The sequence below is a fragment of the Girardinichthys multiradiatus genome, chromosome 9 (genome assembly GCF_021462225.1).
Source record: "Girardinichthys multiradiatus isolate DD_20200921_A chromosome 9, DD_fGirMul_XY1, whole genome shotgun sequence".
Lineage (NCBI taxonomy): Eukaryota > Metazoa > Chordata > Actinopteri > Cyprinodontiformes > Goodeidae > Girardinichthys > Girardinichthys multiradiatus.
Window position 1 is genome coordinate 46,297,642 of NC_061802.1, and position 22,319 is coordinate 46,319,960.

The 22,319-nt window shown below is 39.2% G+C and overlaps 1 protein-coding gene across 9 annotated transcripts in view; it reads right to left on the minus strand.

The window, feature by feature from the left end:
- ect2 (epithelial cell transforming 2) overlaps positions 1–22,319 on the minus strand; it is a 53,886-nt gene that overhangs the window by 24,104 nt on the left and 7,463 nt on the right. For 4 of the 9 annotated variants that reach the window (XM_047375594.1, XM_047375598.1, XM_047375600.1 and 1 more), the window contains 18 exons: positions 20,897–21,079; positions 20,131–20,220; positions 19,825–19,932; positions 17,879–17,952; positions 16,962–17,092; positions 15,883–15,998; positions 14,817–14,879; positions 14,415–14,640; positions 14,120–14,284; positions 13,118–13,242; positions 12,182–12,301; positions 12,019–12,087; positions 11,612–11,722; positions 9,720–9,816; positions 9,408–9,489; positions 3,564–3,642; positions 3,257–3,376; positions 1,106–1,244 (listed from right to left, as the gene is read on the minus strand). In XM_047375594.1, the coding sequence (XP_047231550.1) occupies positions 1,106–1,244; positions 3,257–3,376; positions 3,564–3,642; positions 9,408–9,489; positions 9,720–9,816; positions 11,612–11,722; positions 12,019–12,087; positions 12,182–12,301; positions 13,118–13,242; positions 14,120–14,284; positions 14,415–14,640; positions 14,817–14,879; positions 15,883–15,998; positions 16,962–17,092; positions 17,879–17,952; positions 19,825–19,932; positions 20,131–20,220; positions 20,897–21,079 (2,098 nt within the window). The remainder of the gene's footprint in view (positions 1–1,105; positions 1,245–3,256; positions 3,377–3,563; positions 3,643–9,407; positions 9,490–9,719; positions 9,817–11,611; positions 11,723–12,018; positions 12,088–12,181; positions 12,302–13,117; positions 13,243–14,119; positions 14,285–14,414; positions 14,641–14,816; positions 14,880–15,882; positions 15,999–16,961; positions 17,093–17,878; positions 17,953–19,824; positions 19,933–20,130; positions 20,221–20,896; positions 21,080–22,319) is intronic. The other 5 variants (XM_047375601.1, XM_047375599.1, XM_047375597.1 and 2 more) reach the window with 4 other exon arrangements.

Sequence of the window (22,319 nt, forward strand, 5' to 3'; positions counted from 1 at the left end):
TCCTGGTGCATGTTGGACTCTGGCAGGGCTGCCCTTTGTCACTGGTCCTGTTTATAACATGACCCTAGAGACCTGTATAACTCCTGGATAGAGGGAAGGTCAGCCCTGATGATTCTGTCTGCGGACCTGTGTGTGTTCTTTCTCAGCCAGGTTTCGGTAAAGCAGAGCGCGGCAGATCCGCAGAGGTCCGAGTTTTTACAGGTGAGGAGAATCATCCATCTTGTTGGCCAGGGAACGCACATTTGGCAGGTGGATTGAAGGCAAGGGTGAGCGTAGTCACGGGCACACCGGTTCTCTTCCCTCTCCGCCATGTCTGGCGGGATCACATTAAGAGCCACCTATCCGCTGGCCAGGATCTACGTGAAGGTTTTGTCAATGAATGATGGTGAAAAAATCCTAAGAGAGGACTGTCTGATGTTTAGAAGTTCCTCTCTGCTGATTAACACCACCAAATGGTGGCAGAAAGCAACACAAAAACATGCAGAAAAAGGACAGAGCAGAGCTCCATGGCGAATGAATGAATGAATTTAAATGTATTTAAATTCACGGTGGTGCAGTTGGTTACACTGTTGCCTTGCAGCAAGACAGTCCTGGGTTCAACTCCCAGCCAGGGGTCTTTCTGCATGGAGTTTCAATGTTCTCCCACTGCATGCGTGGGTTATCTCCGGGTACTCCGACTCCCTCCAACAGTCCAAAAACATGACTTTTAGGTCAACTGGTCTCTCTAAATTGGCCTTAGGTGTGACTGAGTGTCTGCATGGTGGTTTGTCCTGAGTGTGTCAGTGTTGCCCTGCGATGGATTGGCGCTGGACTGCCAGGCTCCTGCCCATAGACTGCTGGAGATAGGCACCAGCTTCCCCACGACCCACTATGGAAGAAGCGGTATAGAAAATGACTGACTAAATTCATTCTTAAAATTTAAGATTTCTTTAAGGGCTAATTATTTTGTCCAGTTACATGTGAGCCTCTGACTGTATGCAATGAGAACTAAATGGAGTGGCCTAGCAGTCTGAAATAACCTTTAGTAGGACTCAGTGCATAAAACTGCATGTGGGGGCAGCTGTTTATATGAGGGTCTAATGCTTACTGTGTCAGATGTTGTTACCTTCAGTGTCCTGCAGATCCAGCACTCTGCGAATCTGCGACAGCGGCATCAGAGCTATATGTTTCAGCGGGGGAGGAGGCCTCGTCTGTCCCAGCGGACTTTTAAACGTGTTGATTACCTTGTGACGCTTCCTGGCAATCTGCAGACATGCAGTTCCACAAAAACAAAACAAGATGGTGATATTAAAAGAAAAAGCAAACAGAACCGACTTCAGCGTTTCATCCTGTGTGTGTGGGGGCATTTAGGGGTGTGTAAAATGCTGCAGAGGTTTACTTAATAAATCAATGATGCCTTCATGGAGGTAAACAATGCAACTCATTACTGCCACATTAATCGGGAGGTTAGAGCGAAGACTGAGAGGACAAAAATCAAAGAACATTAGGGACTGAGATTAAATCAACTGTTTCTGATGATAGAAAAGAGAAGCAAGACCACCCACACTGAAACCACAGTGAGTCTACATGTCAGGATACACACGCATGGCTGTGGCTGATTCGGAGGTGGCACTAACATTCCTGAATCTGCACAGCCTCTCAAATCATCGCTTCTCTTTCCTGGCTTGCCCTGTGCTAATTAACACACACTTCCTGTGACCACACTGACTACTAAGAGACAAACACAGAGTACGACATACAGAAACATTCAAATTTTAAATACATTTTCCTTCAGAACAGCCAAACTTTGTCATCTGTAGTTGGATCAGTAGTGTCAGAGCAACCCATGCCAAAAGAGAAACACTGAAAGAATATCCTGTCACTTTTTTTCAGTCCCATGTTTAGGTTTGTAAGCCATAAACCAACTTTGCAAACAGTCATGTGCCAGCGTAAGATTCTCCCTGTATGACTGCCAAAATAAACTTTTTGACCAGGACATGTCATTTAAATCCCATATTAAACATGTTTCTAGGATTTCCTTCTTTCACCTCGGGAATATTGCCAAATATCCTGTCCAGGGGTGACACTGAGAAACTAGTTAATGCATCCGTTACATTAAGGCTGGACTATTGTTATTCTTTACTATCAAGATGTCCAAAAAATGCAGTTAAAAGCGTTCAGCTGCAAAACGGTGGAACAAGAGTTGTGATGAACATTTCTCAGATTTTAGCGTCCCTTCATTGGCTCAGTCTTAAAGCCAGAATATAATTTTATTCATACATCTATTCATTGGTTTATAAAGTGCTTTGGAACATTCAGTTAAAGAGACCAAAGTGCAGAACAATGAAATCATAATATAACTCAAAAAGATCAAAAAAACTAAATAATTCAGTTAAAAAGGAATGTGCTAATTTAAAATTTCTCCTCCTTCTCACATAAAGTCCTAAATAATCAAGCTCCATCATACATCAGAGATCTGATTGTTCTATATGTTCCTAACAGGGCACTATCTCTGCAGTTATGCTGCTATATGTTTAAGCCACTGGAGGATTTAATCACTACTTTCCCTCACTCTGCTAGATTCTCCTACTATTCTCTGATTTTGCATTATTTGCTGTTATTTCAGTTTGTTACTTCATGAAGTAACAGCCTTTAGCCAGGGGATTTATGGGCACTGCACTACTTCTTTCCTGCTGTGTCAACTTGCCCACTTTTTACTTAACGTCTGTTCCCTGGATAACAGGATGAACTGTTTACACCTGCAAGGGTGTATGATTGTCTGTGTAACATGGATATGGCATCTCAGATTTAAAACCAGGCTGGACACTGGAAATGGAGATCAGGAGGTGTGACAGATACTTATTAGCTGGGAAATATTCACAGAATCTTTATGTTATGTTTCCACTAAACTCTGGCATATTTTCAACTAAGCAACCTAACAAGCAAACTGAGAAACACAATGTGTTAAGTTTAAAATGAAAAAGAACCCCTCCATACATCACTATGCTAGGATAAAAGGTTTTGTTTTCCCGCAGGTTCATTTTCTATATATGGTAGTGATGTTCCACTTAACCATCGGACTCAAAATACAACTAAAATAAGTGTTTCTGACATACTTATCTTAATCCAAATCATTTAAATTTCATATATTGTTGGTTCCTGCTCATTATTGTTTGTGTTGTAGAAAAACACATTTAACAAATGAGCAGGACTGGACCATGATCGGATATTATGATGATATAATGACAATGAAACGTTTAGATTCATATATTGTCACCTCTAGGCAATCGTTAAAGAGGAAGAGTGTGACGTGTTCTCCACGGTCACATGGCTCGTCTCCCAGAGCGACTGTTTCCACTCGGTGCACCAGAATGCGATGGGAAGACAGGAGGTTAGCCTGAGAAGAGGAAGATAAGAAAGGGACATAGGCAGCAGGATGTATGAGCTTTGATATATACAGCCACTGTGGTAAATCAAGGATGCTGATTGATCATTAGTGTGTCTATAAAAGCAAAATGTTTATCAGACTATTAAATTACTATATGAATACGAAACATGTAGAATGCAGCAAACTTCAGACTTACAGGGCATCCATCAACTTCATAGACAACATCAAAGATTTGCTTCTGGCCTTCAGTCTTCCTCTTGTCCTCATTGATGTGACTTCAGATGAATGTGAGACATGTCAGTAATTCTGAATTTTCATGTCTTCTAAGCATTACATCAGCTTACTGTTTCATGTTAAACTGCTAGATATAACAATTAACCATTAAAAAAATGTACTTTCCATTTTAAAAACAGATTTGAATACCCTTTCCTCCTTTACAAAATGAAATAATAAGCATGTGTTCTTCCAACAAAAAGAACCTGGAACCAGTGGTCTAACCGTGGACCTCCTTTGTCCTGTACTGAACCATCTGGTGCCTTTTCCAGGCTTGGAATTGAAGGTTTTTTAAACCCAAATGATTCAAGTAAGATAACTGAAGTTGACATAATTCACTCACCTAATAATTATCTTCAACTTAACTTAAGCAAGAGAAATATATCTTTGTCAACATAGAAAAAATAACTAGTATAATTATTGAAACTCATAAGAAAATATATATTTAACAAAATCTTTAAGAAATGTCCTTTACTTTGTTTAATCTTGTGTGTTTCCAGTATGATTTTAACATGATTTATATGATTCTAGCTTCTATAAAGCACATTGTGCAAAACTTGACTATATAAAAAGTTCTTGATCAAGAACACTAAATAAATTACAGACCTATATCCAATCTTCCATTCTAAAATTCCAAATCTAAAATTCTTGAGAGGATAGTTGCTTATCAAGTGTGTGAGCATTTAGACAGTAATAATCTGTTTGAAGAGTTTCAGTCAGGTTTCAGAGCTCATCATAACACAGAAACAGCACTGATGAAAGTCACTAATGATATTCTTATGGCCTCAGATAATGGACTTGTGTCTGTACTAGTCCTGTTAGATCTCAGTGCTGCGTTTGATACAGTCAATCACAATATTCTCTTAGAAAGACTGGAATATTCTGTAGGGATCAGGGGAACAGCACTAGGCTGGTTTAAATCTTATTTGTCTGACAGATTCCAGTTTGTTCATGTAAATGATAAATCATCTTTAAACTCCAGGGTTAATTGTGGAGTACCACAGGGTTCAGTACTTGGGCCAATTCTCTTTACTATATATATGCTTCCAATAGATAAAATTATCAGGCAGTATGGGATAAATTTTCACCGTTACGCTGATGATACTCAGCTTTACTTATCCATGAATCCTGATGAGCCCAACCAGTTAGATAGACTACAAGCATGTCTTGAAGATATAAAAACTTGGATGACTTTAAATTTTCTGCCTCTAAATTCAGACAAGACAGAAGTTGTCGTCTTTGGACCAGAATCTTTAAAAAAGAAACTGCTTAGTCAATCACTTAACCTGGATGGCATTAAATTGACCTCCGGTAAAAAAGTAAAAAACCTTGGTGTTATTTTTGACCCGGATATGTCATTTAAATCCCATATTAAACAGGTTTCTAGGATTTCCTTCCTTCACCTCTGGAACATTGCCAAAATTAGAAATATTCTGTCCAGGAGTGATGCTGAAAAACTAGTCCATGCATTTGTTACTTCAAGGCTGGACTATTGCAATTCTTTACTATCAGGATGTCCACAAAATGCAGTTAAAAGCCTTCAGCTGATCCAAAATGCTGCAGCAAGAGTTCTGATGAAAATTAAAAATATTTCTCCTAGTTTAGCTTCCATTCATTGGCTCCCTGTTAAATCCAGAATAGAATTTAAAATTCTCCTCCTCACATATAAAGCCCTTAATGATCTAGTTCCATCATACATCAGAGATCTGATTGTTCCATATGTTCCTAACAGAGCACTTCGTTCTCAGACTGCAGGTTTACTGGTGGTTCTTAGAATCTCTAAAGGATCTGCCTCCCATTCTACTTGTAGTTATCAAGCTCGTCTCCTCTAGTTATGCTGCTATAGGCTTAGGCTGCTCGAGGACATAATGACTACTTTCACTCTCTCTGCTACATTCTCATACTACTCTCCAATTTTGCATTATTTGCTGTTATTTCAGCTTTTACAGTGGCTTGTAAAAGTATTTGTTCACCTTGAACTTTTCCACAAATTGTCATCTTACAACCCAAACAAATATTTTTTGGGGAATTTTATTCGAAAGACTAACACACAGTGTTATACAATTGTGAAGTGGAACAAAAATTTGAAATTATTTCTTTATTTTACAATAAACTGAAACATGTGGTGTGAAAAACCTTTCAGCCCCCTTTACTCTGAGTGCAACTAATTGCCTTCAGACGTTTCCTGATGATTACTAATGACTAAATAGATTCCACCTGTGTGTAATCTAATACAGCTGCTCTGTGATGGCCTCAGAGGTTGGTTAAGAGAATGTTGGGGAGAAAACAGCATCATGAAGTCCAAGGAACACACCAGACAGGTCAGGGATAACGTTGTGGAGAGGTTTAAAGCAGGCTTTGGCTATAAAAAGATTTATCAAGCTTTGAACATCTCATGGAGCACTGTTCAATCCATCATACAGAATTGGAAAAAGTATGACAACTGGAAACCAAGATAAGGCCATCCACCTAAACTGACAGGCTGAACAAGGAGAGCAACCAAGAGGCCCAGGGTGACTCTAGACGAATTGCAGAGATCCACAGCTCATTAGTCACAACTACTAGTCGTTCACTACACAAATGTGGTCTTAATGAAAGAGTGGCAAGAAGAAAGCCATTGTAAAAAGAAAATCATAAGAGGTCCTGTTGGCAGTTTGCCAGCAACCATGTTGGGAACACAGCAAACATGTGGAAGAAGGTGCTTTGGTCAGATGAGACCAAAATGGAACTTTTTGGCCAAAATGCAAAACGCTGTGTGGCAGAGAACTGACACTGCACATCACTCTGAACACACCATCCCCACTGTCAAATATGGTGGTGGCAGCATCATGCTCTGTGGGAGCTTCTCTTCAGCAGGGGCAGGGAAGGTGGTCAGTTTCTATGGGATGATGGATGGAGCCAAATCCAGGGCAACCTGGAAGAAAACCTGTCGGACTCTGTAAGAGACTTAAGACTGGGGTGGAGGTTCACCTTCCAGCAGGACAACGGTCCTAAACATAAAGCCTGGGCTACAATGGAATGGTTTAAAACAAAACATTCATGTGTTAGAATGGCCCAGTCAAAGTCCAGACCTAAACCCAATCGAGAATATGTGACAAGATCTAAAAAACTGCTGTTCACAAACACTCCATCTAATCTGGCTGAGCTTGAGCTGTTTTGCAAAGAAGAATGGGCAAAAGTTTCAGCAACTAGATGTACAAAGCTAGTAGACACATATATATGTATAACTTTCATTCCACTTTACATTGTATACCACTTTGTGTTGGTCTTTCACATAAAAGTCCAATAAAATATATTTATGTTTGTGGTTGTAATGTGACAATATGTGGAAAGGTTCAAGGGGTATGAATACTTTTACAAGCCACTGTGACTCTTATGTTCTTTCTCTGTTTTTATCTCTTTCTAGAAGCAACGTCTGACCTGGCTCTGTGTGTAGCTGTGGCACCTTCCTGGAGGGGGCCAAGTTGCTGCTGCCAACAACTTAATGCATACCTTACACATGGCCCTGTCTTTCAGTGTTTCACCCCGTTTCTCCTAGACATTGCTACTGGCTAAGTTTCTACTGTGACTAACTATAAGTGTTCTTCATACTCTAGACCTGAAAACTGGCTCAGAGTTCATCTGAGGAGCTACAATGATTAATGTTTCACTTTTCTTTCCCATAGAAAGTACTCCTGGATCAGTGCTTCTTTGTTCTCTTTGTGTCTCTGCTCTGTTCTCTCAAACCCCCCGTCGGTCGTGGCAGATGGCCGCTCACACTGAGCCTGGTTCTGCTGGAGGTTTCTTCCTGTTAAAAGGGTGTTTTTTCCTCTCCACTGTCACTACATGCATGCTCAGTATGAGGGATTGCTGCAAAGTCAACGCCAGTAACTGTCCACTGTCTCTACATGCTCATCCAGGAGGAGTGAATGCTACAAGTCACTGACTGGATGCAATCTGCTGGGTTTCCTTAGATAGAAAAACGTTTTATCCAATTTGAATAATAAACAGGATCTGACTGCACTGTTCAATGATTACGATTAATTGGAATGTATGAACCTGACTTGAAATCTGTATATTGAAAATGACTTTGTAAAGTGCCTTGAGATGACATGTGTTGTGAATTGGCGCTATATAAATAAAACTAATTTGAATGGAATCATTTGAATTATTTTAATTTCTGAAATACAGGACCTGGCCATTGTGCATTCAGAGGAGACAAAATCTGGAAATCCAAATATAGCTTGAAAGGATAAAATACAAGGAAAAACCATAATGATAGTAATAGTTGCCTTAAGCGTGTAAAAAGGCCTTGCTTCCACAGGGGTTTAGCTTAAAGGAAGGAAGGAAGAAGGATTCTTCATAAAATGAAGAACATTATGGAGAACCCTGAGCATCCTCTTCATGAGACTGTCCTACAACAACAGAGTGTCTTCAGTCAGAGGCTTCTTCAGATCTGCTGTAAGACAGACAGCTACAGGAGATCCTTCCTGCCCACAGCCATCAGCATCTACAACGGCTCTTTGACGAAACCTTCAGAATATGAGCTATAACAACATTTAATTTCCCTTTAGGGTGAATTTAGTACATTTGAATTTGAATGGATTAAGAATGTGTTGATTACTGTTTTTTTTTTTATTAAATGGCGCTGCTGTCGGAAGAAATGCAGCAATTTGAGCAAATAATGGGTCAGTTAATTTTGACACAAATGAGCATCTTTGAATAATAATTTTTTTAAATATTGCTTATATCTGTATTCTGATCATTGTGGAGCGGGATGTGGAAGCACAGCTGGTGGAGAAACATCGCCCCCACACAACACCAGTATGATACATCCATCAAGCTGCATCAGATAATCCAGAGTGCTCGAGTGTCAAAGATTCTGTATTTGGCATAATCTAAAGAGTAAAATAATCTAAAGAGTAAAATAATCTAAAGAGTAAAATATGCAGATCTGGAGAGTGTTTTGGTTGAATCCATTTACATTACCGATCAAAAGTTTCAGAAACACTTTTCATTTAATGGTTTTCTTAATGTTTATGACTGTTTACATTGTACGTAGATTCTCACTAAAGGCATCAAAACAGTGAATGAACACATCTGGAATTATGTAGCAAACAAAAGATTGTAAAAGAACTTTAAATATGTTTCATATTTTAGATTCCTTAAAGTAGCCGCCCTTAGCTGTGATGACTGAAATATTAACCTTTGGCCGTCTCTCAATGAACCTCTGGGAAGTTCTTTTAAGACTCTTTAGAAAACCATTTCAGGTGATCACCTCATGAAGCTCATGGAGAGAATGCTAAGAGAGCAAAGCAGTCATCAGAGCAAAGGGTGGCTATTTGGAAGAATCTAAAATATAAAAATGTTTAAAGTTATTTCACACTTTCTGTTTACGACATTATTCCCCTTGTGTTCATTCACAGTTTTGTTGCCTTTGGCCAGAATCTACGATGTAAATAGTCATGAAAATAAAGAGATCCATACAGTGAGAAATTGTATCCAAGACTTTTGACCATTAGTGTTCATCTTTCTGTAGTTGATAAAAGATCATTCTATAGCTTGATGGAAAGCAAAGGTCTAGAGTAGACAAAAACAACAGTTCTGTACAAATATTTTACACATCTTTAATCCAAACCTCTTGCTTTGTGTTTCATACTTTTAGGTTAATACGTAGATAGCAGATGACATCTAAACTTGTTGGTTTAAATTATTCAAAAGTGATGAAACCACAGTGAATGTAAGCTTAGCACAAAAAAAGCAAAAGGTTACAGTCATATCAACTCACGTCATCACTTCCTTTAGGGACTCGATTGCTCTTTCCAGTGTTATCTTGTCAGGGTTGTCATCTGACGTGTGTTTCTTTATGTCTACAATAAGGATGAAAAAGGAAAGTTTGGTAAGACGCAGCCAGGCTGGAGGAGATTAAACATCACAGCATCTACAACATGTTCAAATGAACAAAGACAACAGAGATCCCAGTCAGGAACCCCATCAACAAGAGATAACAGAGGCTGATGGCAGATGGGGAAGGGGAGAAATCAAGAAAAGAACCGTAAGCAGAGATGTCAGAAGTAAATATTTCTTTTGTGTGTGTTACCATTAAGGAGGAGAGCCACGCTTGGTAGTCTCTGCACTGGTCTGATGAGCAGCTCTGCGAGTGTCTGTCTGCCGCACTCTGGCTTGGCCTGGTTGATCTGTTGGTTCAAAAAATGTTTTTATAAACCTGATAAACACCTTGAATCAGGAAAACGTAATATATGTAAATGTACAGGGCTTCCAAAAGTAAACCACACCGCTCCAACGTTTTCATATTCATAGTGGGTCACGGGGGATCTGGTGCCTCCCCCGTGACCCACCGTGCCGCTGCATTCACATTACAGTCAAATTTCAGTGTGTTCCTATGGATGTTATGTGATAGACCAGAACAAAGTAGTGCATAATGGTGAAGTGAAAGGAAAAAAGATAATAGGTTTTCAAAAGTTTAACACTATCTGAAAAGAGTTCAACAAGTTTATATCTAACCCACTTTACTTCAAAACTCTCCTGCACAAAAACGTAGCAAACAGATCAGAGGCCCTTCGTCACATGTTTGCAGTGTCCTCTACCCAGCTTGTGTCAGACTTTAAATCAGTCTTATGGCTTTCTTTCAAAAATGACTTTCTTCTTGCCACTTTTTCATGAAGATGAGATTGATTAATTGATACCATTAACAGTCATTTAAACATACAGAGCCCCCTATGTCTCATTTCATCTCAGGATAAGATTATAAGATAAATAAATGCACTTTGAGTGGTCAGTATGATAATATAAACAGAAATTCAGTCCATTTATCTTTGGGATCAAATTCCAAACTTTTCCTAGCAGGATAAGAACCCTGTCCAAATCTACCAAAATCCAGGCTATCCACCTAGACTGACTGGGTGGGCAAGGGGAGACGGCCAAGAGGCCAATCGTAACTCTGGCAGAGCTACAGAGATCCATGTCAGGTGGAACAATATGTTTAAATGACTGATTAAAGTCTGACACAAGCTGAGTAGAGGACACTGCAAACATGTGAAGAAGGGGCTCTGATCAGATGAGGCCAGAATTAAACAACATGTGTGGTGGCAAGAATCAACACTGCACATCTCCCTAAACATGATAGAACAAATTACTCAACAATTCTGGAGATAACCACGTTAGAGGCCACAAAAACTTGTGACTGAGTTGGACTTTTGTTTTGCAGCAAGACACCAGAGCTACAATGGAATGGTTTAGATCAAAGAATACTGATATGTTAGAATGTCCCACTGAAAAACATAAATCTGATTGAGAATCTATGGAAAGACCTGATAAATGATGTTCACAGGTGCTCTCCATCCAGCTTGACTTATTTTGTAAAGTAGAATACACAAACTTTTCTTTACAAGTTCAAACCTGGTGAAGATATACCCCCAAACACCAACAGCTTTAATTGCAGCCAAAGGTGGTTCTGAGAGAATGCACATGCACCAGACTCTTTGAAGCTCTGCCTTTTCTTTAGAAAATGCTGATTCCTTTCATTGCTGTCCTTTGAGCAGTAACTCATTTTCTTTTGATCCCCCTCCCCCTTTATCTGTTGTCGAAAACGGTCTGGCGTGACGATAGTGAGTCACCTTTACAAAGAAACCCAAAAACTTGAAATGAGGAACTGCATTGTGATGTGCAACAGAATGTTCTTCCATTTGTGATTCAGCCAGCCTTCCATTACCTGCCTGAAGTATTTAAATTATACATACAAACCAGCACAGACCCACATCTGAAAATTAACATTCTGTTAGAGGAAACTCAGAGAGCAGGCTGTGCTCCCTCATTTCCACGAGGGTTGATAAATTGCCTTCTTCTAAGGACACTGAATGCAAACATTCTGCATTTAAAGACGAACCTCGGAACAAAAACGGACAGTTTCTCATTTGGTGAACTTGAGTACAGCAAGATGAAATGTTCTACCTTCCAGCTGATCAGCCTCACCTTCAGAAATGCATGGAAGCGTGGCTTCTGTTTTTCACATCGAACAATGGTCTCTTTGCTCATCTCAAAGAAGTTGACAAAAGGAGGATAAGCCTTTACCAACTCTTTGGACTTAGGAGAGAAAATAAATAACATACATAAAAAACAAACTCATAGAATTGATTTATTATATTATAATGACTAGCTAAAAAATGTCACTAGAAACATCTACCGATTTTGTTTTAATGCAAGTGGATATTAATAAAAGCAAAGTTTATCCATTTGAACATTAAATATCTTGTCTTTGTAGTGTATTCATGTGCATCTAGATTGAACAGGATATGTAAATCATCGTTTTCTGTTTTTATTAACATTTTACACAATGTCCTAACTTTATTGGAATTAAGAACGTAAACCTTTGAACTCACATATTTGAGAATGATGTTTCCAACACTTTTGCTTTCTGACCAGTCTGTGAGGAGCTCCTCCAGGTCATTCTGGTGAACAAATAAAACAACAAATATTCAGAAATCACATGATCACCAAGAACTACAGCATAAAACCTGCTTGGCAGTTGAAAAACTAATCTACCTTTATTCTGGTGTGAACCTCATAGATTTCTGGGATACTGCCAAAAATGGTCTTGATTTCTTCCTGGGCCAAGATGGGTCCCCCTACTTGACTCTCTTTTTCTAGAGGATGCTTGAAAAGCTGAGAAGATGAAATGAAAAGAAGAAGAGCCCTTTTAATGACTGCTGTGCATCACACCATTAAACTAGTTTTAACACCAGACAAAGACAACCTGGAAAAAAATACAAGGCGTTCTTTTCAGATGATTTTATTCATTAAAAGGGAAAATAAAAGCCTCTGAAACCTAATAACTGTAAGCACCACCCTTGGTGGAAGAGTGTGGTCTGCAGTGCTTTAGATGTTGTTCTGGGGTCTTTTGTGATCTCCTGGATGAGAAGGTGATTCACTTAGGCTGACCACTGTTCACCACTGTTCTATGTTTTCTCTATTTGTGGATGATGCCTCTAACTGTGGCTGACAAGTTCCAAAGCCTTACAGATGGTTTTGTAAGTCCGTTCTGACTGATAGATCAGTGGCCACGATGTGCTGCTTTTTGAGATCCTTCAGTCTACCTCATGTTGTCAGATCTGGTTAATCAGTTAATTTATGACTTAATAATGGACAACTTCTGCTGCTCAACTACTGTCTGAGCATGGACTAATCATAATAAAAGCACTAGAACAAATAAGGTTCATCGTGTAAATAAGAACCAAGGATTAAGTGGCAAGAATCTCAAAAACAAGAACAAAACAAGCAGAAAACAAGTTTTCTAAGGAGACAGAAGAGAAATGGTTGGGGTCATGTGCTTCTTCACTGGGTTGTCATGAATCTCTGCTTGCAACAAATGATGAGGGTGCCAGGTTGAAAGACTGTTGTCAGGGGCAACCTGCAAGCCAGTCTGTGAAATGTTCGAGCCGTGATGACAGAGCGAGCACAAACACACACACACACACATACCTGTAGAATGGTGTTTAAAATCTCTACATAGTTGCTTTCGGTCTGATAGAGCTCCTTAGAGACCTGCCACCTGGCTGACTGCTTGGAAACAACTGGAGTTGAACTCTTGGAAGGTTTGGAACACTCTGGAGGAAGACAGAAAGTTTTTAACAGGACACTGAAGCACACAAACAACTAGATGTCTAGCAAACCTTTAAAAAAAAAAAGACAAAATAAAAACAAAAAAAACCAAACCCTTTAAATATAACCCTTAATAAAATATATATATTATGTTTTAAATATGTATGCGATTCATGGTCGAACTCAAAGCAAATGAAAAGCATGATGGAGTGTTTAGTTTGCAGGGGAAGCATCCAGAGGGAATCACTTTATTGTTGATTGTGTTTAGAAGGATTTGTTTGCAGTCTTTGGTAGCTGTATTGCTACATACCTTGTTAGAGTGTATTTGTGTGTTTAAACGGCAGATTAATCTGTTTAAAGAGGATAAAAATATGTGGGACAGATTTAACAGAAATTTAAAGAGATTCACATTGACAAAAGTCCCAATAATGCTTTCCTTACAGACTGTTAACAGCTAACAGACCTATGATGTCATTGGTGATGTCAAAATCTAACTTTGGTTTGCGTTCTAGTTACCTTGTTGTAAGTCTGCCCTTACTGTTCACTTTTACTTCTGATTTGATCTTATTCTAATTTTACCTTTTGTGAATCAGTCATTGCCTACCCACCATGCAGCTGGTACAAAGTCATCAAATGGGTAAGTTGTCCCAGGCTCGGGACAACGGACCCACTTAAAACACATTTAGCAAGGAACTTTCTTTGGGACATTTAGTGTTGAACCTAGAAAGCTGCCTGGTTGGATCTGAACTGCCCATCCAGCTTTAGGCTGGATTAAAAGGAGACTTTCTTGTTTTCTGGTTCAGCAGCTCTATCTGTTCCATAATTTGTTGTTACAGATGGCTATTTGCTGATCACAGAGTGAACCTTAAAACAGAAGCTAACCTTCAGATGCTCCTTGCTGCTGCTCTTCAGGTGTTTGCTGACAGGTACCTGTATTCAGCTGGGACCTTTTTCTCCTCTCTTCCCTGTCTGACCTAGTTCTCCTTTCTCTGGTTTTCCTTCTTCTTATCCTATCCCTGGTCACAGTATTGTCTCCTACCCTTTCTTCTGAAATAAAGAGGGGTGTGCATGATTCTCTCATGACAGTAAAACAATTTGTCACATGTAGAGCAGTCTGAGTTTTACCAGTCACAGCAGCCTTTTGGAAGAAAAAGGAACAGGATCCTCGTGTTCTTACCTGCTAAGGCCTTGCAGCTTTCAGGGGTATTGGAGATGTCGAGGAGAGAGCCAATGGACAGGGAATGCTCTGCTGATGGTCTTTTGCGTGGTGGCGGGAAGGGGGAGATTTCGGTTTCCTTGGTGAGCTGAGCAAGGGTGTCTCTCAGACGGCGGCGCTTGCGGTTGCTGTTTGGGGTGGTGAGGGACAGCAGGGACACAGCTTTCTTCATGGCAGGGCTGTCATTCTGCAGCACAAAGGTAAAGGTATGGCGAAGCATAGAGCAACTGATTGGTCCACGACTGATTTGGCAATTACGCCAACAAAACATACAAGTTCTTTTGTACTGTTTATCAAAGCATATTACAAGTATGAGAGCTTAAATGTTCAGCATGTGTTTAAATATAATCAATATGCACCCACCTTTTCATACAGGTACATGGACTCGCCAGCTCGAGCATCCATCTGAATGCTCCCCCAGAACCACTTTAACATGAGAGAAACAGTTGTTGTTACTAAGCGTGTAAACAGGCAGTAAACCCAGCTCAGTGAACACACCTGGTTAATAGGTTAGCGGTTTTACCTACAGCCTTGCAACCAATCTACCCACGGTCAACTAATTCTTAGAAAGAGAAACACATCAGTAACTTGTCTTTGACAGCATCTGCAGTAGTCGGGTTAAAAATCAGAATCCTGATATCGAAACCTGGTTTAAAAAAAAGCCTTTCAAGATTTTTCACCACATTTGTACCAATAGAATTCTGACGGTCTTTGGTCAAGGGACCTTGTTTTACTTCTAAGCTAAGCTGGTATGTCCCTGGGTCAGTGTGCCCCTTCTTAACTTCGTTTAATATCATTTAATATTAGGTACTTAAACTATTCCATATCAGTTTATTCATCAGTCATTTTGATGCAAAGAGTCCAGCGTCAGTTCTCTCCTTGTGAAGCTCTCCCAAATTCTTGAATGGATTTTTCTTCACAATCCTTGAAAGGCTGCAGATACATCTGTTGCTGCACCTTAACCTGCCAAACCTTTTCCTTCCACTCAACTTTCTAAAAATATGTTGTGATACGCACACAGAACTACCAGCAATGACCTTTTGTGGCTTACTCTCTGAGTGGAAGTGTCAAAATCTGACTTCTGGACATCTGTCCGGTCAGCAGTCTTCCCCATAATTGTGGAGTCTACTGACCCAGACAGAGAGACCATTTAGAGGCTCAGGAAACATTTGCAGGTGTTTGGAGTCAATGAGGTGATACGGGTGTGACACCATTTCCAATATTTTTTATAATTTAACTACAGATGACTTTGTTTTGTCAACTTGTACTTGCTTACTCAGTCTGTATGAAATGTCCTGTGGAAAACTTGTACGAGTACAAAAGGTCCCCAAAACATAAGAGTTGGTTATTATTTTGTTTAATTCATTTTTTTTTAACCTAATCAGCCTTTCCATTCAATTAGAAAAAGATAGAAACATAAATAAATCACCTCCTGTTTAACCACAAAGAGTTTCTTGGAGGGAGATACTGGCAGGTCCTTCACAGAGTTCTCCTCCACCACCATGTGTGTACACTGATCATCTCCAACCTCCACGTGTCGACCACCTGTCAAACAGACCACAATCCCCATTTAAACCAATCCATGTTTAAACAGTGAATAATGAACCTTTGAACATATCACATTTCTAATAGCTGAGCCATTATAATAAATGATGAAGTCTCTATAGAAACACGGTTAACTTGATCTACAACTAAAAGATTCAGAAACATTAGTTAAAGCAAACAATTAGCTTTTTTTGTTTTTTCCCTCTTTCAGCAACAAACTTATCTTTTCCTTCAGTGATGTTAGTATTGACTCTGTACTAGATTGACCACTAATAAACTTCTGTCATACAGTTTCCAACAACTTAAGCAAAAGCAGAACAACTTGCATGTTATGATTGTATTCTGTCTCAGTAACATGAGCCACACTGGTTCTACAGCCCAGTCTGGAAGATACCGGAACGTTCAGGCCTTATTTAAAATCGATCCACTACGTCACAACTTATTATACACATACCTTTCCCTGTGGTACTGGTTTGGTGTCATTAGAACAGCCAGGTCTGTTTAGCGTTGCCCCTGAATCTTAAACTACACTGTAGTAACTCCCTGTTGTAACCATCTCACTCAGAAGCAAGGATGTGTGACATGTAGTGATTGATTCCAATATGAAAGTCAGCTCTGCAGTACGGGTTTAACACCAGAACACAATCTTCACCTATTCACTCAGCATGCTGTGTGACACATGCTGAAACCATGTGGGAAGACTATAGGACACTGAAGGAAAACAGGCATGCTAGCAGGAAAATGTTCCCTAAAGCCTTTTCCCAGAAGAGCTAACTGCAGGAAGTGTCATAGTTAAGTGATGTATAATACACTGTTTCAGCAACCCCTGAAAACTCTAAAATCACACCTGAATATAAAGTGTGTACTTGCAAATTTTAACCAAGTACAGCTTTGTAAACTATAACACAGCGATCTTTACAAGACAAAAAAACGCTTCAGTTTGATGTGAACTAAATTACAGACCATGTTTAAGCGTCCTCTCCTCCATGTTGGCCTTCTCTTCTTCGGAGAAACCCAAAAAACTGAGGATGCAGTTCTGGAAGGGAGGAACTTTGAACTCTGTCCGGAACTCCTCATCATTGGCATGAAAATGCCTTTAGAAGGAAGAAAGGGAGAAGCAGCGTTACTCAGAAGTGTGTCTGAAAATGTATCTCCAACACTGCAACACGTGCACATTGTAAGTGCATGAATCTTTTAAATTTATTGTGATGTTTAAATGCTGAATATTTAGAATACGGATTCCCCCAAAATAATAAATTCACTGGACTATGATGTCTTCTCTCTTCACTCTTCTTAGGATATAGTTGGGAAGTCAGACGTCAGCCTGATGCCTTACCTTGCATACATTCAACATAAATAAACTCATGTAAAAACATGGGCTTTTTAAAAATATATAACAGTTTCTACTAGGATAATCCAAATCAGTAAATTAAAAGGGACATATTCTAGCTAAACAGAGTCTAGATTTAGATTTTGTTGCCTTTGATTGTATCAGCTGTGATCACTTCATGTTTCATCCAGTACTTTGCATCAATTGGATTTTCCAGAACCTCAGCTTATCAGACAACATGCCATGTACACCCACTGACACAAGGTCCATGCAGGTTGGAGATGAGCTCAAGATCTGCTGGCAGATTTCTTTTATTTTGTTGCACAAAATATTTGCTTCATTTTTATTTCATTTAGAAACTGACGAACTTTGCTTTACATGGTGATGTAAACCTCAGCAGAAGTTGATTGGATCCGGAATGGACCAGTGTGCAGGAAAAATCCTACTTTACAATGAATACAAGTCTTTACGAACAGATTTAAGATTTCCAAATGAAATCTGGACAGGTTTGACATTTTAGTCCCGGTTCTTCATATGATTTTCAACTTACACATTGTCTCTCCTCTCCCATGCGTTCAGAATCCAAGATGGAGAGAGAATGGGAGTCCCCATACACACCGCCAGCTGAGACAGAATGAAAAAGAAAGAGACTTTAGGAACTGCACAGCAGAGAAAAGAGGGAGCACCAAACATCTTTGAGTATACTTCAGTGTAGCTCGTAATAACCAGCTTTTGGTTGTGTTTTCATTAGTCTAGATCACACTGTCAGTCAGAATCTGTAAAACGACTTGCTCCTGTAGTTGCAAGACAAAAACTGATTTCTACACGTTCTCCTTTTGGATAAGCGTTTCCTCTTTAAAATAGAACACATTGTTAACGGTCTTTAAGAACAAACAGCAAGTACTACTGCATGTGAAGAAAGATGTGTGAGAGAAAAACTGAGACAAAGGAAAATAACTGCAGAGGGTGAGGAGCAGTGCTGCATCAAAATCCTGTTCATCCTTGCAAACAACAGAAAGACAATCTGCAGTCTATTCATTCATGTCAGGGCAGCAAACAGTGGAACTGAAATACTGTATGACATCACTCCCAGACACAAACACTCAGCAAAAATAACTGCTGAAGAATTACTGCTCATTTCTTTATTCTCCATCTTCAAGCAAAGCCAACAATAAACCTCAGAAATAAGATTTTCCACCTTAGACAAAAACTGGATGTTGGGTTTTAATTGTTCTTTGGTGGAGATTTATTTTACCATAACCCTCTTCATCTACATGTTTTTATGCCATCTCTGATGAGATGTTGGTAGATCAGACATGATGGGAAGAATACTCCATAATCTCAATGCAACATTGCCCTATGATGAAGAGCTACCCACCAGAACAACATTCCACCATCTTGATAGTATCAGATATACTGAGGTAAAAAGAGGGGCTGAATGACAGAGGATTCAGAACTGGGTTAAACCAGGGGTGTCCAAAATGTGGCCAGAGGCCCATTTGCGCATTAATGTTTGTGGCCCCGGACCGCAGGTCCAAAACAGTACAGATTCGGTCCTTCAGCAAATGGACCAGGTACAGATGGCCACTTTTTCTGATTGTTTAGGGTGAGGGTTTTAATGACATATTTACATCTTCACAAATGGAAAATATTAGATATGACACAACATGTTTTCCTTTTACTAGCCCTGTTTTTGTGCTTTTGTTTTATTTGCTTTTTGTTGCTGGAAATGAATTAAAAACATTTTCAAGACCAATAAAATCGAAAACATGCAACACAAAAACCTTTTATTATTAGGACAAACGTCCCTTTTTCAGATCAACCATATTTGTTCTTTTCTAATTTTATTTTTGAATATTAATATATTCCTGCATGGTCACAGAGTGGGAAAAAAACCCTTTTCAAAGTCCTACAAACCATTAATCTGACCAGTCCTGATATTGTAGGAGCTACACTACTGTGGGTTCATTCTTTAATCATGTGGGGAAAAAACGCACCTCTGAGATTCCAACAAAAACGTCAGAACACTGAAAGGTTGCTTCTACACAGGAAAGCAACACTGGGTGTACTTCAAGTACTTCAGCAGATCATTTATTAAAAATTCCATTTGTCAGGTAAAGAACAAGAAGTTTTTCTAAAAATCTCCACTTTGGTTTTTTTAATCTCAGGGTTTCTCATGTTTGCATGTGGACAGGAGGTGCAGAGACAACTGAAACCTCAGTTAAATAATTTGTACGTTTGGACACAGCATTACAGTTCACCACTATGACCAAGGTGGATGATCATGGGAAAATCTTTAATTGTGACGTTGATTTTTTTGAGATTTCCAGAAACATGTTAGACTACAGCACGCTAATCTATAAATATCTGCTACCTGATGGGATTATTTAAAAACAAGTGTATTTTGTGCATCACGCAACAAACAAAATATTAAACATGTTTACAAAAAACAGATATGAAAACATGATCAGAGAGAAGAGAGAGGAATGTACAAACCCTGTATTTCTCTCCATGAGTGGAACATGCAACAAGATGAGTAACCTTGCTGCTGAAGTCTTTCCGGATGGCTCCGCCCATATGATGAACCAAATTCACCAGGTTTTTCTACATGAACAACCAAACGCAAACATTTAGATCAAAACAAAGAATGGACAGTTCTGATATATGAAGACTCAGCAAACAGGAAACTAAAGCAGACACTGTCCCTGGTAAATAAATACCATCTCCACATGATATGTGATCGTTTCCGTGCTTACAAAAACATTTATAGAGAATCTGAGAATAATGTTAAAATAGTCTCACCATTTCTACTTTGTTCTTGAAGCCAGTGAAACACAGCGACAGGTTAAGCATGGCGGTGCAGTAGAGAGGACGGCATGAAAAATGGAGTGGCTGTGAAGAAAACAGGACCCAAAATCACTGATGAACACTCAGGGTCTCTTCAACGCTCTCAGTGACTTTCAGTCATTTTAAAAAGGGGGCATGCATGCAAAATCCTTTAGCCTAGTACACATTTTGTTGTGTACTTTGAGTCTGTAGAAACGTTGAATTTAGTATCTCCACGTTGCTCTCAGACGCACCTCGGAACAAAGAAAAAAGAGGAGCCTGTGGAGCTACAATAACAAGGAGTTCAGACCAAAGTACCGCAGTTCCACTTTATATAGACCACTTAAAACAATTTAATAGTAAAGGTTGCTATGAATTTATGGCAGATATTTTTAACAGTGGTCAGGCTTTAAATATGGAACATTGAAAAATAGAACTTAAGTGTGAGATAGAAGAGGGAAAGAAAGGATGGACTAAAGAAAGGAAGTAAGAAGGGAACAAAAGAATTAAGGACAAGAGTAGTGAAAACAAATACTCAAAGAAACAATGAAGCAAGGAAAGGACATAAAGATGGCACAACCTAATATCTGAAGAATATGATATAATATAAAATCTAGAAATACAAAAGCTTCTTTACTTTTTCCAAACGTATTCTGAAAAATTAAAAAAGGTTAAAAAAAAGTACAAATTTCCACCATCTCCAGAGTCAGCATAAAACAAGTCGTGTTATTAAAATACTCGCCTCTTCCGTTGCAGCACATTGCAGCACGACAGGAGGCCCAACGATGCGGTTATCATGTTCGTACAGGTACGTGTAGTCAGGGGAATTAAAGTCCGTGAGGACAAACACCGTCTCAAAGTCTGTGTTGTCTCCATCTTCAAACTCCTGGACGTTATCCGTCTTTATGAATGGGGTGTTGATGCCCTGAGGAGGAGGAATTGTTATTTGCCGACAGATGGACAGGCAAACAAGCAGAATTTGTCATTTAAAAAAAACAAATCAGCTTTGAGGATTTCATGTCTGTTTCACAGATTTTCTCTCAATTAGTCATAAAACAAAAAAATTCATGTAAATGATCAAACACAGAGTTGGATCATTTTCTTAATCTCAACAAGTCCCAATAAATAAATCCAAATCATCGACCTTTCAGGACTAAACAACAGATTTTGTACTTTGAGACAGAAAAGACATAAACCTTTTCCTCCCTGAATTAGAAGCTGTGTATCGCAGGAGGCCAGTTCTGCTGCTGGAACACTGCATTCACAGGATTTCAATAAACACTTTCATTATGTTTTCAAATGTTTCCACCTCCATCCCATATCTGCAATCCATCAAGGAAAGGGGAATAATAGGCTGCACTGCACAATGATTCTGTTTTATATACTGACTAGCATGCAGCAGTGCTTATAAACGATCAATTGTATCCGTGGAAATGAGAGTGTCGAGTTACAGCTGAGCTGTTTAAATCAATGGCCTCCTACTAACTGCCAGGCAGGCCTGGCCACAAGCAGAGAGGAAAGTGTTCATGTTACTGTAGCAGTAAACCGAGTTAGAAGACAAACTGTGACATGAAACAATATTCCACAAGGTGACACAGAATGGAGGTAAAGGACAGGAACTGGCAACACAGTTATTACATTATTACCATCCACAATACAGCCAACCCCAACATGTTAGACTCCCCAAACACATCCAAATATACCATCATCAAGTTCTCAACAGATCTGTTTAGGGCTCAAACAATTAAATGGATTAATCAATTATTTCAGAAATCGTCAACTAATTTATTAATCGAGTAATTGCTATCTGGAGTATACAGACTCTAAAACATGCCATTTGCTGAAAGAACAACCAACTAATTAAGCCAAAACTGTACAAAAAAATTGAAATTTTGCATTAAAGATGAATAGGTTTGCCATAGGTTTAACTCCATTTTTTTTCCCAATTCTGTGAAAGATCTCCTATTAAGCATCTTTTGTCATCACATTATTCATCGACTGATCGAAAAAAATAGTGAACAGATTAATCGATCAGCAAAATATTCATGAGTTTCAGCCCTAGATCTGTACCAAGGATGTGCAGAACAGCATAGAAAAGACAAACACTGATATGAAACAGATGGTTCAGCAAAGGCACATTCAAAAAATCTGATGTGAAAGGTTAA